Here is a 17810-nt window from a genome sequence, read left to right on the forward strand (position 1 = left end):
ACACCAGTAAGTTAACAAATCACATTAGTTCGAAGTATTAAAATATACGGTGGATTAAAGGTTCAGATACTCGATTACAAATTTTATCTCTTTAGGTATTATATTGACAAAAAGTATAAAGCACATGAGCCATCTTTATATTTAACCCTTTTAAAAATTAAGATTCAAATCCTGAAAGTCTATTACGTACTATAAAGATTTTTAAGCAAAGAAAAAAGACAAAATAATGTAAACATAACAAAAACATATGAAAGTTGAGAATTAAGTGAGTCTCTTATTGAGTTATTGTACCGTGCAGAAGATCAGGAAAGAGAGAATTAAAAGGGGGGGGGGGGTGGAATTAAGAAAGACAGAAAAACTGTAATAGAACAATTTTATGGATTTGGAACTCATTATTTATTCTCATAGTATAGTATAAAGATAAGGCAATAGTACCAAAATATATATATATATATATTTATATATATAAGGATAAGTGTTAAGTGTTAAGTTAGTCTTAAGTTAGTCTTAATTGTTACATGGTGACAGTTGACAGGTACTAATAAATTATACTCGGCTGATAGCTAAGGACACAATTTAGCACATGAGTTGTGGAGAAAACTGGAAATGAAATCATACCCAGCATAATATATATGATCTTCAAAGAAATCAAACCACCTTCTTCGCCAGTAAGGATTGACATAGAGAAGTATTATGGAACTAAGGAAGAAAATGAAGTATGCTGTGCTAAAAGTTGCGGAAAACACCACAGGATCAATAACATACCACTTCTCCTCACTTCCATCCACAAATATTTTTGGAGGATGAGGTGACTTAGTGCTGCAGTTCTGGCTTAATAGCTGTCCACAAAGATATGGATTCCCTTCGTAACTGCTTCTATCAAATGTCCCAAATTGAGCTTTCATATCTGGTATTTTGCCTGATAAGTTGTTGTATGCCACACTGAATACTTCCAGGAAATGGAGATTGATCAGTGTTGAAGGGATTTCTCCACTCAAACTATTATGGGAAAGATCTAAACTTTCAATTTGGCTGAGATTTGAGAAAGATTTCGGGATTGGTCCTGTCAACTGATTGTGGGATAAGTTCAGTGCGTGAATCCAGGATAGATTCCCAAACTCATGCGGGATCCCACCTGACAGATTATTACAAGACAAATCTAGTCCCGACATTAAATTTAGAATGTCCCCTTTGTAGGTACCAGACCTGTGTTTCGTTAAAAAGTCAACTTCCACATGTGTGAAAGATTGATCAGCACTGCTATGAAGTTTATATTCCTTTTTTAGAGTTCCATATCTGAAATATGTAATGTAATCCCATTCATTAGAAACTTTTTCTTGTGCAATGTCTAATTGGTGAGGCCCGATCTTTCCAAAGCTGATATCCTGGAAGCAGGGGGGAATCGACCCAGAAAAGGAGTTGTTGGAGAGATCCAACATGCTTAATTGTTTCAATTGACAAAATTGCTTTGGAATCAAACCGGTCAGAAGATTTCCACTTAACAGAAGAACTCTCAAGCCATTAAGCGAACCAATCATATCAGGAATGATTCCTGACAGGTTGTTATCTCTGAGGTTCAATACCGAAAGATGTGACGTATTTAGAAATGTTTCTGATATTAATCCACTGAATTTGTTTCCTTGTAAGTGTAAATGCTGTAGACGATAGCAAAAAGGCAAAGTACCCGAAAGAAGGTTATGAGAAAGGTCTAAATAATACACAGATCGCGAAAGCCCTTCACATTGGAACTGACCCTCCAAATAATTGTTCCGCATTACAAGTATATCGAGGTATGTCTCATTGCCTATCCAGCTTCCAATATTCCCTGTCAGGAAATTATAACCAATGTCCAATAAGTACAGTTTGCCAACTCCGTCTGCTTTTACATTCGACAGATTTCCACAGAAGTAATTATCCTTTAACTGCAGCACTCCTAATTGACTTAAGTTGTAGAGCGCAGGAAAAATCTGTCCATGAAGTTTGTTACCAGATAATATTAAAATGTGCAAATCAGAGCAACCAGCGATCAGTTCCTTCGGTATTTCTCCAGAGAAATTATTATAAGACAAATCCAGCACCTGCAAATTTCTCATGTCACCAATGGAAGATGGAATATCTTGTTCAAAAGTATTTCTTGATAAATCCAGATACTCCAACTGTAAAAGGATTTTCCCAATATTCTCCGGAATCCCATGAATTTGATTGCCTGATACATCCATCATTACAGTGTTGATCATAGAGTATGAAGGTAATTGAAATTCCCCGATGAAAAAGTTGTTACTCAGTTCCAGAATTGCTAGGTTGGTATTGTTTTCCAACAACCAACCAGGAAAAGTTTCACGCAACTTGTTGTGAGAAAGATCAACTATCTGCAAGTCAAACTGGTAACTGAGAAAACTAGGAATACGGTTGGTCAGCTTGTTCAGACTGCAGTTAGATAGTGCCAAAACCTTTAGTTGAAACGAAGGAAACCACCCTGGAGGACTCTCAGAATCAATCTCCAATTTACCATTGTTACTTATGATTTGGAGCACTTCAAGCTTGGAGTGATTTTGAAACAAGCTTAACGATAATGAACCCTCAAAATCGTTAAAACTAAAATCAAAATATCGAGAAGATGTCAGGTTCTGTATCAAAGACACTGAAAAGGTTCCACTAAAATTGTTGTTTGAGAGATCTAACAGCCCAATAGACGTTAAATTGGTCAGACAAGGAGGAATGATCCCTCCAAAATAATTTTGGCTAAGATCTAACTCTTGAAGTCTCTTCAATTGGCATATACCTGTTGAAAACAAAAATACATATGCATCTTCATATATTCTTATTTTGGAGTAAATTCTACCATATATTCATGATTTTTATGCATTTTTTTTTTATTTGTAAGGTTTTGATTACCATACGTAATTTATGCATTATTGGTCATCAAATTGCTAAAGGCTAAAAAGTTTACATTTTAACATTTCACGTAATCATTTTATGTTTAGCAGTAAATTCGTGCATTATTGGTCATCAAATTGCTAAAGGCTAAAAAGTTTACATTTTAACATTTCACGTAATCATTTTATGTTTAGCAGTAAATTCGTGCATTGTGTCACGTCAATAATGATGTAGCACAAAAAGAATATCGAACTATTATCATATAATACAAAAATGATGGCATGAAATGTTAAAATATAGATCAAAGTGTGTTTAATGATTGGATAATAAAGAATGGAAAATTAAGTAATTAAAATAGAAAAATTTTTTAAAAATATTTGAGAAAATAGTATACTCAACTTTTTTTTATTATCTTTTTGTAATACCGTTTGAAAGAAATTTCAAAAAAGCAACAAACCGATGAAACCTCTGAAGTCTTACCTAATGGCAAATAACCGGCAAGCAAATTCCGAGCAACGGAGAATGCCTTGAGATTGGATAGCTTCCCTATATTTGGAGTGATGGACCCTTCAAAATGATTGTAGCTCAAATCTAATATCTCCAGACTACTAAACCTCATCAACTCTGCCAAAAGATACATGAAAAATAAAATTGTATCGGGCTGATAACAATGTAATTAATATATTAGGTTGCCCTGTAAGCTAGGAGTATCTTGGAATTAAGTCAAAGAAATACCTTGGATTGGCAAAGTTCCATTGAGGTAATTCCAATACAAATTAAGCACCTCCAAGTTTTTTAGACTCGCTAGTTCTGCACCAACGTAAAGAAAATGCATATGAAAAAGCTAAGAGCGCATTAAATGTTAAGAAAAATCTCCTGATTTGTTTTGATTTGTATTAGAAATGAAGAAAAAAAAAAGGTTAAAGAAAAAATGGAACAATAAAAGAAATATAACCGAGACATTTTTTATTTTTATTTTTTTGTTCTACTCTGTTGGTGACTTTTTGGATATGTAAATGTGGATGTGAAAAGATTGTCCGGCTATGGTGATAAAGACATGCCAAAGAGTAAAAAAGAGTCAAAAGAAGCGTTGAAGATTGGATTCTGAAGAATGCTTTGACGCTCCGATCTATTACTTATTAGAGATGAAGAGAAGTAAAGGTAGAAGATAGAGCTGTATTCAATAACGTGACTGTTATTGATGGATCTCATGGGATTAGTCTTATTTTAGAACTTAGACCTTGACTGTTATAATATAAAAATTCTCTCAAGGATAAGGATGGTTTTAAAGTGATCGTCTCCAAGTTTTTAAAAGTATCTATTAGCATAAAAAAATAGGTAGCCAATTTCACACAATTGCTATATGGTCGCCCATTTAGGTTACCTTTAGGCGAGCCTAGTTTGTGCTGTGTAGAAAGACGTTTAGAAGTGTACTATGTTAACGGTGTGGTTAACATTTGTTAGTGTATGTGTCTTACAGCCAATCGGTTGACCAATGGGTGTACAATTAAGTTGCACCAAATCACTACATTTTAGTGATTAAAAGATTTTCCTTCATCTTTAGCATGAGGATATAGGGTTATTGAAGTACTAATTGGATAAATCCAATGGAACACAATGGTCTTGCCAAAAAATTGTTAGGAGTTACAATTATGAGACCCTTATGCCTTAAAATCATGTACCTAAAATTGTTGTTTGTCAATGTATTATTGAGGCATCAACAAGATATTGGTACATGTTAAGCCTTAAGCCTTCTTAGTTATAAAGCAAGTAATAAGTCTCATAGGTTAAAGATGTAGATACTTGGAGATAACATTTGGATACTTGTTACAGAATAAGTTTGCTGAATATGATCTATTATGAGAACTCCATTTGGTGTCTCACTCAAGTGTTTATAGATATGTTTCCATGTGTTAGTTGTATAACTAGTTCTTTGACTTGAGACACCATGTCATCTTGTATGTGAATCGTCATACTTTGATTTCATCATTATAGGTCAAGATGCATGGTGCCTAAAAAAAAAAACTTTTGGATACTATCTGAAGCATACAAAGGTAGATGAATGATCAAGAGAGGATCCATCACCCAAAATGATATGAGGGGACATTTCGTTTGTTCTTGGCTCTAGTTGACTTATAAGGTTTTTAGCCGAAGCATGTTGATGAAATTAGAATAAACAGTTTCTTGCTAAATTCATACATGTTGACTAATAACTGTAAGAAATAATATGAAAGATGTTTATGAGTAGATATTGTACCTTGCTCATGCCTTTTCAGGATATACAGTGAAAGGATCAACGTTATACTGATAAACTGAACATTGAAAGGGTAAGTTGAGATTATCTTGACTCTCCAATATTTGAGTGGTCATGATACATTTCTAGATGCCACTCATATACGTTGGTCATTTATAATCATTTGATTTATGCTTATTGCCAACATATTAGAAACCTAATGGGCAGACCTATGAAATAACATTACAAAATTAAGGTTGAATTAATCAATTAAATTGAACTTAATTGATAGAAATTAAAATCAAGAGGAGTTAAACTTACAATTTTCAAGGACTAAATTGAAAATGGTGTAAACGTTACATTTTTAATTGAAAAAATGAAAATTGAAGAGAACTATAAACTCATCTCTTCATAGCCCTAGCTGCACATCTTAAAACCCTTGATAAAGGTCTCTAGTAATTGAAAGTTGCAAAATACAAGTCCCTTGTAGCTATAGTAAATTCGACAAAAACCCAACTTCCTTAGAGATTGTGCTAACTTCACTATATCACTAAGAAAAGTGTTTTGTTTTTTCTCCTCGTTGATACCTTGAGGCTAATGGCCAATATAGGAATGGTTTCTAGTGAAACTCCTGGTAACAATGGGTTTGGAATCCCTCATTGTAAAGGTTTTGGCAAAAATTGCTATATGGATCACCACTAGAGGCCAAATGCTTAGATGGCTTAAGTCTTGATATGTTTTCGATTTTCAATCACTACCAAGGGTTGTATTAATGCTTAATTATGATATCTTGAGTTAAAGTATGATTATAAATAGATATGTGATTTAAAAGTATTGAATTACATGCATAAACTTAAGTATGATTTTGTGGTTGTCTTGACTTTTATGTTTTGTTTATTTTACTGCGTTACTTGATACATATGTGTATGAAACTATGATGTTTTATATTGTGATCCCATGATGTTGAGACACACACCAATGACATTGATTTTTGAATTTTTTTCTTTTTTTTTTCTTGCACATATTCAATGGATGTGTCCCTTCACTTACATGCTTAAACAATATGCGTTGCAAGTTGTCAATTCATGTTATGATAGATATTGTGATTGGGCCATATGGCTAGGCATTAATTATAAAGCTGTGTTGCACAGTACTACCTTCTTTATCAAGGCACATGGCATAACAAGGATGGCTTGTACCTATTACCAAAGATTTCATTATTTTTTTTTTTTGAATTTCTTGGATATCAAGCTTGATTGGAGATGATTTTTGGACTTGTGTCTTTTCAATCTTCTTTTTATATATATATATATATTACTTTCTTCTTCACCTTCATTTTGTTTTACTATTTTTAAGTTTTCAAACTCATATTCTTATTCATTTTTTTTTTTTTTTGTACTAGTTTTAATACCTTTCTTCAAAAGTTTTTTTCTCATTTAGTTTTGTTACCTCATTAAATGTTGGTAAGTTGTTATGTCTCATTTTTTTTTTCTCTTTAGTGTTGCTTTTTGTATAAGTAAGAAACACAAGGAAAGAAGAATGTTAGCCAAGAAATCTAAGGCTAACGTTCTTGATAACAATGCTTTAAGAAATAATGAAGGCAGTTGACTTAAATAAGCAATCTACTATCTTATTGGTAATTACAAGGACTTGTGTGACAAAAATGGATTCAAAAGAAGTCGGAAGAGAATTGATCAGTTTATGGTATTTCATCAAGGTTAGCTCTTTGACCTCATACTTGTAATTGACCTATTTGACAACCAACTGAAAGTCTAAAAACTTGCAGTTTTTTTGCTCTAAGTGCTATGGCTAGTTCCAAACTGACTATTAGTGCTTCATACTCAGTAGCATTATTTGAAGTATTAAATCTAAATAACAAATCATATTGCCACTCATTTTTACTTTGATCAATTAGCAAGATTCCTATTGGTGCTAAATATTGAGAATTCTTGATGTAGGCATATGAAAGTATAAGAAAAGGCTTCAAGGCATGTATCTATACCATTTTTATTAAAATTTTATTTGACCACACCACTTGATTAATTGGTGTGTATAAGGATGTCAATGGGTAGGGTATGGATAGGGTAGAACATTGCCTATCCCTATCTTTAGATTTTTATATTATACCTATCCTTGTACCCATACCTAATGAATATTTTAAATTTATCCCCATCTCTATCCTTGCAGGTATTTAATTAGTATAGGTAATCCACATACCCTTAACTTTTTTAAAAAATAAAAACTAAATTTTTAACTTTTTTTTTATCTTGTATATTTAGGTAATTTTATATATATATTGATATATATTTTTCAATAAAAAATATTAATTTTAATTAATTTAAAATAATAATTTATATTATTTAATAAAAAATCTATTTACTAAAAATATATATAAATATATAAGGTACGGGTATGAGGCGGGTACTATATTACCCATTCTCATCCTTATATTTAATAAAAATTTAAAATCATACCCATCATTATCCCTATACCCATAATATAATACTCATATTCATCTCCATTCGAATAAAAAGTCCACCATTGGGTATGGGTAAGATTGACATCTCTAAATATGCAAAAGGGTTATTGATGTATAAACCTCAATGATGCAATTAAGCTCAGTGATTGATTATGTTTTGCACTGATGAAATCAATCCACTAAGCATTTATTGACTAAATAAGAAAATTATTTGATTTTATTATAGAAAACTTGTGTGAGTTTTTCTAGTTTTTGTTCCATGTACGAACTTTCTTCAATGTAAGTTATTTTTTTATATCTTCCAAAGACTAGAGAAGTTATATTTCTAAACAAATAGATATCTCTTTGTGCAAATGTAACTGTCTAAATAGATGTCTGGTTGTGTAGACATAATTGTTCAAATATATTTTTGTTTGAACAGACAAAATTATCCAAACAAAGTGGTGGATCTAAGATTTTTTCCTTGTTGTGTTCACTTATTAAAAATGGGTGTCTATTAGGTGTTGGCTAACTATGGGCTCTGACTAGGTATTAAGTAGTGTAGTGAATGAAGCGATTAGAGAATTAAAAAGACATGTTTAGGAAAAAATTTTAAGTGTCCAAAGAAAAATTTTCCTTCATATTTTCTTATTTTCCAAAATTTACATTTGCATCCACTACTGTCCAGACACAACTCTTCATAATCTTTCACATACAATTCATGTGACTTACTATTTTGGAAATGTTTCAAAATTCTTTCACCAAATCCATCCATTATTTAAAAGCCATCCATATACAATTACTAAGTACTAGGCTTTGATGTTGAATCACTTGGACTACTAAATTTTCATGTAAGTCTTTTGTTGTCTTTAAAGTGGGTTGTGTCATTTTGGAGTATTGAACTGAGACTATTATATCTTTTTAAAAGAGCACGAGATAATAAAATCTACAAAGGGTTGAACCTTATAGCTTTTTCGATTTATACTAAATTCTAAACTCACTAAGTTCAACACTTTATCTCATCATTCTCTTTGATATGCCTATTTTTTAGAGTGCCTTTTTGAGAGGTTGGTCTATGAGGACTATGATATTATGCCCTTGAAAATACTTTAAAAGCCTTTTTATAGCTACCACTAAAGTAAAAGCAATTGTTTCCAAGCGAGTATAATTTGTTAGTATTTGCTTTTCAAGCCGAATCATATTTTCGCTAATACATTGTCATATTTGTAGTGTTTTGATATTTGATATCTTATAAAGGTCTTATTTATATATTATTAAGCTTATGTACATATATTTCAATATTGATGCTTATATGATAAATTTCTCATAATATAAATAAAGCTTTACATAAAAGCTATATGTTCCAAAATTGTTCCTAGTCGATACTTTATCAATAAGAGGACATTGACATAAGTTACCGAGACTAGCACATAATTATGCCTTTACTTATGAAGCAAGCAATTGATCTCATATGTTAAAGTTTGAATAAACTTGAGCTAACATGTGGGTACTTATTATAAGAATAAGTTCACTAAACATAACCTAATATCAGAATGCTATATGGTAGTTTACATAGTGTCTATAGTTACATTATTATGTGATTGTTGTACAAGTGATCCTTTGAATTAAGATTACTTATGATCTTATATGATGAATGTTATACTTTAATTATTTATGATTTTATATGATGAATGTTATACTTTGATTACTTATAATCTTATATGATGAATATTATACTTTGACTTTACTTTACTTATGGTTCTAATCAAGAATACTCTAGTCGAGTATTATTGGGTATAACATGAGGCATATAAAGATGTATGAAGTAATCAAGATAAGATTCATCACTTTGTGTGATAAAGAGAGCATCTCAACTAGTCTTGATTGAATTAACTTGAGAAATCTTTGATCAAAATGAAATAACAATTTAAAATTGTTCTAAAACTTATTTGTGACTTAATGTCAAGGACAATACTTAACATAGTTGAACAAGATTAAATAGATACTAAACTATACTCAATATTCAAATCGAGATACTATGTGATAAAAAAATATTAATTATACACTAAGATCATTCACGGATAGGTTCTCAAGTCATATTGATTTTTTTTAACAATTGGAGGTCATGACAATAAAGCAAACATTAATCATGATCTATAAATATAAGATTGGTTAATTGAAGAATTAATGATGAAGATAAAAAGTTTGTTTCATCCACAGCCGAATGATAAGGCTTACAATGTTTGTATTTATTACCAATATACTAAAGAACCTAGTGGGTCACACACAATAAGACAATTGTGAAAGATTAAAATTGGGACAAGTTAAGTTAGACTTAACTTGATTTTGGTATGACAAAAAATAGAGGAAATAAAAACAATAGAAAAAGCTTCCCTTTTTTGGTACATTTGGCTAGCATAGGGTTAATTATGCAAATTTGCATTCCATGTATTAAATCTAATGCAGCCAAATGCATCCCCTATAAAAGGAACATCAAGTTGCCCCATCTTGTAAAAGAAACAAATAGTAACAACCTAAGAGAAAAAAAGTTTCATTGAAGAAAATATAAGAGATTTTGTAAACACTTACTAGCTAAAGTGTGGCTTTGAGTTCTATCAATACTTAGAGAAGATTCTTTCACAAAAGTTCATGTGGATCACCATTAGAGGTTGAACACTTGAATAGCTTTTTGGCTTGGGAAACTATTTGGAAGGTTACTAAATTTAACCAAAGAAATTTCGGCATCCAAGGTAACCACCTAAGTTGAAACTCATGCATGCTTGTGAAGTTATATGTTTGTATAATCTTGTTAATTGCTCTTGGCTTTAAAGAATTAAAATTTTAAAAATTCTACTGTTTTAACTTTGTATAATGATGCATAATCCCCTTTAAGTAGTACTAGATCCTTGTCAATATAGATTATACAAATTAGAAGTTTGTTTGGTTATTCATGATATCAAAATTGTTTTGATTGCAATCTATTGTTATGATGTAGAGGTTGAAAAATTAATTTTTTTGTATTGTTTTGTTTGCATTCTTTTAGAATATCAAAGCAAATGTCTTAGGATGATTGGATTTGAATTTTATGATTTATAGATAATGTTTACATGCTCGATGAATTTTTTTTTGTTTGCAATTTATCCATATTAAGAAAATTCTACTATAGTGATATTACGAAATTTGTTTTTCACACTAGGGATACTATCAGGCTATGGAATTTTAACACATGAAAATAAACATGTTGATGATCATTGTATAAAAATTTCAGAATTTTTTTATTAAAAGTTGATGACAAGTTTAACCCAAAAATCTGCTAGCGATAGCTGTGCATGTATAATATGTATATGATGTATGGTAATCCTAATATGATTGTGGTAATTAGTTTTCTTGATGCAGCTAGTATTTTTAAAAGTTAAGACATTTTAGAAACTTGCTCAATAAGATTTTAATGAAAATCTACATGGTAATCAATATTGAAAATCTTACGAAACTTGTTCACCAAGATTTCAAGATTTGCTTTCTTGATAATCAAGTTTAGTGGATTATTTTTATAAAAGTCAAAGTAATTGTTACTTGTGATTCAAGAATCATGACCAAAAGTATAAGAAAGCATAGGAAAGAGTTTAGAACTCTTAGATGGTGGCTAGTTGGGGCAACATAGCAAAAGATGATCGAAACTACCTAGTTTCCATAAAAACTATCCTAGCTGCAACTTTTTTTTCCTTCTTGGATGGCTTTTCAGCCAAGCCCTAGATTGGTGCTATTTCTTATTAAGCTTGGATTCCTAAATAGTTTGGGCTTGAGAAATATGATTTCATATAAAATCCAAATTAAATTGAATTTTCTAAATTTTTTAGAACTTCTAATTAACAAAAAACTATTTTACTACAACACCTAGTTGGATTAGAAAATTCCTAATGCATGTAATTTGGCTTGATTTTAATTGATTGGCATTCTTAAATGGTTTAGAGTGATGTTGGCCATGTTATATTAAAATTCAAGTAAAATTATAATTCTTTAATTATTTAAGAAATGATGATTACAAATTATATATTCCTAAAATAATAGTTAGACATATTCGACCATGCTAGCTAAACATGTCTATGCCATGCATCACATTGAGTTGAATTGATGAATATATGATATTGATATTGATTCAAAGAATAGATGTGTAAGATCATGAATTTGAACCAAACATGATGATTGTTGTAGTATACATGTTAGTTATGAGATAAATACCATATATGCTATATTAATTTATTATTATACATGCTAAAATTTATATGTGATAAATGCCATGTATAATTGTGAGATGCATGATAAGATTACATCTATTGAATATATGATAAATTCTTATGCATGCTTGATGAGACCTATGATGAATAAAAAATCCTTTATGAAAAATATTTAGTGTTGATGCCTTTCATTAACATAAACAACTGAATTTTCTTTTAATGGCGCTTGTTGAGACAAAACTCAAGGTACTCATTATTCAAAATAAGGTTGTATTGTGGTTAATGAGACTTACTTAACTATCATTGTATTATCCGAAAGTGAAAAACTTAACCATATAATGATAGAGGCAATGATTGGACAAATCACATAAGATATGATTAGATAAGGAGTTATCACCCAATTGATTTAGGAATCACATAAGGATGCGATTGATAAGCAAGTTATCTACCTAATTTACTTATCATGGATGCAATTGATAAGTAAGTTATCTACTTAATTTACTTATCATGGCTTGTTGAGATAAACCTCAAGGTTATGGTAAACTAATTAGGATTCTAGCCATTATGATTTTTTCGAATTGATAGTGAAGGCTATTGATTTGATTAAAATAGTGGGAGTAACCAATATATAGATTTGGACCTTATCTATATAGGTATTGAACAATATGATTAATACTTGTTCATATTTTATAGGTTACAAAAATGAGTAATAACTTATCGTTTCATAGAATACATGATGCTAACAAGCTCATAGAGCCTAACTTCAATAATTGGTATCGCAATTTGAAACTTGTCATAAGTAAGAGAAAATGCTTTATGTTCTTGATGAACTAGTTTCATCAGAACTAAATGTTAGTACTGATGATGTAGTATGGCAAGTTTATGAAATCAATACAAACCATGCTGATCAAGCTGTATGTATCGTGGTAGCTAGCATGATCCCTAAATTGCAAAGGTAACATGAGAATATGGATACTCCGACAATCATTCTGCACCTTAAAGAATTGTTTGACAAATAAGAGCAGACTGAGAGTTTTGAAACCTTTAAGGACATGTTCCAAATAGATATGTTTGAAAGCACTTCGATGAAAGTGATTGTCTCAAGTTGTTTACTTGAATTGAAAAACTTGGACAATTAGGATTTGTGATGGATCATGAGTTAAATGTTAACTTGATCTTGTCATCTTTTTTCAACAGTTTTTCACAATTTGTAATGAACTTTAATATGCATCAGATGAAAGCAACATTACCATAATTGATGAATATGCTAGACATTGCCAAAAAATTGATTAAGAATAAAAATCCTGAGGCTCTTTTAGTTTTTCTATCTAAGGCCAAGAAGAAGTCAACCAAGAAGGAAAAAAGTAAAAAAATTGATAATAAAGGGAATGCAAGCAAGACTATCAAGCTTGTTGAAAACATTAAGAAGAATGAGGGTTTGTGTCACCATTATTGTAAATAAGGTCATTGAAAGAGGAATTGCAACGTGTATTTGACAAGCTTAGAGGAGAAAAAGTCTAAAGAAACTTTTACTTTAAGTATATTTATGATTGAGATCAATCTATCTTTTTTTGTCACATATTCTTAGGTATTGGAAATCGGATGTGGTTCTATCTTATGTAATGACATGCAGGGACTAAAGAAAAGTAGATGCCTAAATAAGGGAAATATGTCCTTATGTGTTGGAAATGATGCAAGTGTTGTTACTTATGCCATGAGGATTTATTATTTATCTTTAGCTTTTGGTTTAGTTTTAGAACTAAATGATTGTTATTATGTTCCTGTCATAACTCGAAATATCATTTCAGTTTCTTATGTAAGTTTGAATGATGGATACTTATTTAATATTAAAGGTAATTATTATTTTTATTTAAATGATGTATTTTATGGCATGAGAATGTATGATAATGGCTTATATGTTTGTCGTAACGTCTAGATCCGGGGATCTATCGCTAGACATTGACTTAAGGGAGTCACCACCAATCTTTTTTATCTAGGTGCGATTGGCCACCTAAGGAATCTGTCCTTTCAGGGAACACCTAAGTTTAAGGGTCCCTAAAAGAATAGATTCAGGTCTACTAACCAGAACAGGGTTCGGGAGTTCGGTTACGTGTGAGGAAGGTTATAGCACCCTCACAACGCCCATCAAAAGATGGTACCAGCTTGAATTTGTGTTATCCAAAAGCTTTAAAATTTTACCAAGTAATTAGTTATTGGAAATTATTCTCAATTGACTCTAATACTTTTAGCAGAAAATTGAAAAAATTCCCTCACCTCAGGAGTATGCAAGAAAACTACTGTTTCACTTACAGAGGCTCCGTCGTCGGATTATTTAAAGAAAAAAACAAAATCAAAATTAAGATAGAAAGGAAGGAAAGAATGATTTTTTTTTGTAGGGAAAATTGATACTTTCAACTTTTGCCTAAAAATATTTTTTGGAAATTTCGATTTTCAAGGAAAATTGATACTTTCAACTTTTCCTCAAAAACTTTTTTTTTGAAAATTTATTTCTAAGGAAAATTGATACTTTCAACTTTTCCCCAAAAATATTTTTTTTTGAAAATTTATTTTCAAGGAAAATTGATACTTTCAACTTTTCCCTAAAAATATTTTTTGGAAATTTGGATTTTCAAGGAAAATTGATACTTTCAACTTTTCCTCAAAAACCCTTTTTTGAAATTTATTTTTAAGGAAAATTGATACTTTCAACTTTTCCCCAAAAATATTTTTTGGAAATTTTGATTTTCAAGGAAAATTGATACTTTCAACTTTTCCCTAAAAATATTTTTTTTTTGAAAATTTTGTTTTTAAGGAAAATTGATACTTTCAACTTTTCCCCAAAAATGTTTTTTTGGAATTTATTTTTAAGGAAAATTGATACTTTCAACTTTTCCCTAAAAATATTTTTTTTTGAAAATTTTTATTTTTATTTAAAGAAAATAAATAAAAAGAATATTACATAAACCTAATCTAATAAATAAAAAATAAAATAAACAAATAAACAAAGAAAAAAAAATTCAAAGAAAAAAAAAGAAAAAAAAAAAAAAAAAAAAACCTGGAGCGGCTCGGATCGCGGCTCGGCTCGGCTCGGCTCAAGGAAGAGAAAACGGCTCGGGGGAAGCGGCTTGGTGGCTTGGCTCGGCTCGGCTCGGCTCGGAGGGGCTGCACGCGCGGGTCAGAAAGCGGGTCGACGCCCGGGTCGGGTCGGGTTTTCGGTAAAACGCGCGGATCCTCTGATTAACTTAAAGCCAAAACGACGTCGTTTTGGGAGGGTATAAAAGGCACTACCCTCTGTTTTTCGGCAGACCGCCCCTCCTCTCTCTCTCTCTTCTTCCTTCTTTCCTCTGCCTTCTCTCTAAAGACTGAAGAACACCGGTGGGATTTCGCCGGATTCTGGAAATTCTCGCCGGAATCTGGAAAATTTCGCCGGAATTTCGCCGGAAGTTGCCGAAAGAGCGCCGGTTTCTGGGATTCTTCGCCGGAAACTGGGCTGGTGCCGGAAACTTCAAGTTTGGCAGGAACTATCGCCGGAAAATTCAAACTTCGTCGGAATTTTTGCCGGAATCTGGAAATTTCCCAGAAATTTCCAGAAAATTTTTTCGCCAAAAATTTCTAGAAATTTTTTCTCACTCCCAGACCACTCCTAAACTTTTCCTAGCTTCCTATACGCCTCCTTTTCTCTCAAATCAGTAGCTTTGCTTACTGTTTTCTGTGTGTTCTTGAACTGTTCCAGGAGGTGCTTTATATAGGGATTGATCAGGAGTTTCTGATCAATCCCAATTCCTCCTTGGACGGGAATTCAGTCTTTGAATCCAATTGGACTCTCTTGATTGAATTCCCATTCTCGGTAGGATTCTTCAGCTTCAATCTTAGCCCTCCAAAATCAAAAATAAAAAAATACTAGATAATAATCAGATAAATCAAAAGATATTTAAAAAAAAAAAAAATCTGATAATCAGGAAAAATCAGAACAGATAATTAAAAATAATAATAATAATAATAATAATAATAATAAAATAAGATAAACCCAAGTATATATTACAAAAAAAAAATAATAATAATAATAAATATATAACTATATACATATAAATCTAATCTAATAAAAAAATAAATAAATATATACATAATAATAATAATAATAAAATACATAAAATACAAAAGAAGAAAAAGAAAAAAAAAATACAGGATTGAATTGGGCCTTACCCGTTTGGGCCAGGCCCAATTGATCTGGGCCCGGACCCAATTGGGTGTCTACAGCTGCCCCTCTTTGCACATTTTCTGTGAAACAGAAATTGTGCAAAGACGTAGACACCCAATCAAAATTCAACTCAACATTTTTATTTTTTGATTTTTTTTTTTTTAAATTTTTGTTTTTTTTGTTTTTTTGTTTTTGTTTTTTTTTGTTTTTTTGTTTTTTTGTTTTTTTTTTGTTTTTTTTGTTTTGTTTTTTTTTTTTTTTTTGCCGAAGCTCCTCTAAACAGAGGCACCACGACTTTTGGAAAGTAAATTGCTCCTCTAAACAGAGGTACCACGACTTTGGAAAGTAAATTGCTCCTCTAAACAGATGCAACGAACTTTGAAAAGTAAATTGCTCCTCTAAACAGAGGTACCACGACTTTGGAAAAGTAAATTGCTCCTCTAAACAGAGGCACCACGACTTTGAAAAAGTAAATTGCTCCTCTAAACAGAGGCACCACGACTTTGGAAAAATAAATTGCTCCTCTAAACAGAGGCACCACGACTTTTGAAAAGTAAATTGCTCCTCTAAACAGAGGCAACGGAACTTTGAAAAATAAATTGCTCCTCTAAACAGAGGCAACGAACTTTGAAAAAGTAAATTGCTCCTCTCAACAGAGGCACCACGACTTTTGAAAAGTAAATTGCTCCTCTAAACAGAGGCACCACGACTTTTGAAAAGTAAATTGCTCCTCTAAACAGAGGCAACACGACTTTGGAAAAATAAATTGCTCCTCTAAACAGAGGTACCACGACTTTGAAAAATAAATTGCTCCTCTAAACAGAGGCAACGGAACTTTGGAAAAGTAAATACTCCTAGTCAATCATGTCCGAAGGAGTTGAAAGTTGTGTTTGAAGGGATTTCAGGAGATTATGCCCAAAGGTCTTATAAATCAACCCTGATACCAAAAGACATCCTATTTCAAGGATTAGGAACTTACCTGACAAGTTTCTTCTCAAACTTGCAAAGTCTTTTCATATCTGTCTTTTTCATGTGGGATGTTGGAACACCCTTGCTTCTTGAATTTGTACACTATATTCTCCTGAAAGTAGTGTATGCTGTGCAATGCATATGAATTTCAATGCATGCCATGCAAATGTTGGCCAATTAATTCCTGTTCAATGTATGATACTCAAGTTTCTCAAGCTCTTTTTTTTCTTGGGTGTCAAGCCCTTTGATTCCTCAAGGATCCAATTGCACTGCTCTTCTAAGATCGAACCAGTGTAGCTCTCAATTGTCTCTTCCACTCACATTCTTCTTGTAAGAAATCTCTTCCTAGATTCAATTTCCTAATTAGGAACTGAACATGTCGATTCTGCCTTTCTCACTCTTGACTCATTCAATGTAATGTAAAAATCTTTCCTGTGGTTATTCATTCATCAATCATTATTTCAAATTCAAAAAGTAAGAATGCATTTGCACATTTCTTCAATGGTGGGGTATTAAGAAGAAAAGAATCTGAATGTTGAGAAACAGTCATAAGAAAAAAGACACAAAGAATGGAATAGAATGTCTCTTATTAGCAAAATGTTGGCAAACTTTGGTCAAGAAAGAATTACAAGGATAGGTATGGGGACAAAGCCCAAAATGAACAATCAGATAATCATGATAACACATCTCAAAGTCTTTTCTGAAAACTCAACCCTCTGATGTATTTAACAACTTGGAACTCTTCCGAACTTGCTAGCCCCTATATCAGCAGACTTTTAAATTCGATGCCGTATCCTCCTTATCTAAGCTGCCTTTTCAGGTTTTCAACTTAGACAACCC

General features: G+C 31.6%; 1 protein-coding gene across 1 annotated transcript in view; it reads right to left on the minus strand.

Annotated features, from left to right (window-relative positions):
• Positions 1-563: 563 nt before the first annotated feature.
• The window catches only part of LOC111280612 (receptor-like protein 14), a 50677-nt gene continuing 33430 nt past the window's right edge, over positions 564-17810 (minus strand). The window contains exons 5-7 of the mRNA XM_022868048.2: positions 3613-3687; positions 3358-3501; positions 564-2782 (exon numbers count right to left, since the gene is read on the minus strand). Coding sequence (XP_022723783.2) covers positions 564-2782; positions 3358-3501; positions 3613-3687 — 2438 coding nt within the window. The remainder of the gene's footprint in view (positions 2783-3357; positions 3502-3612; positions 3688-17810) is intronic.

This window comes from Durio zibethinus, chromosome 28 (assembly GCF_047325235.1).
Source record: "Durio zibethinus cultivar Kanyao isolate XHJ-2024 chromosome 28, ASM4732523v1, whole genome shotgun sequence".
NCBI classification, from domain to species: Eukaryota; Viridiplantae; Streptophyta; class Magnoliopsida; order Malvales; family Malvaceae; genus Durio; species Durio zibethinus.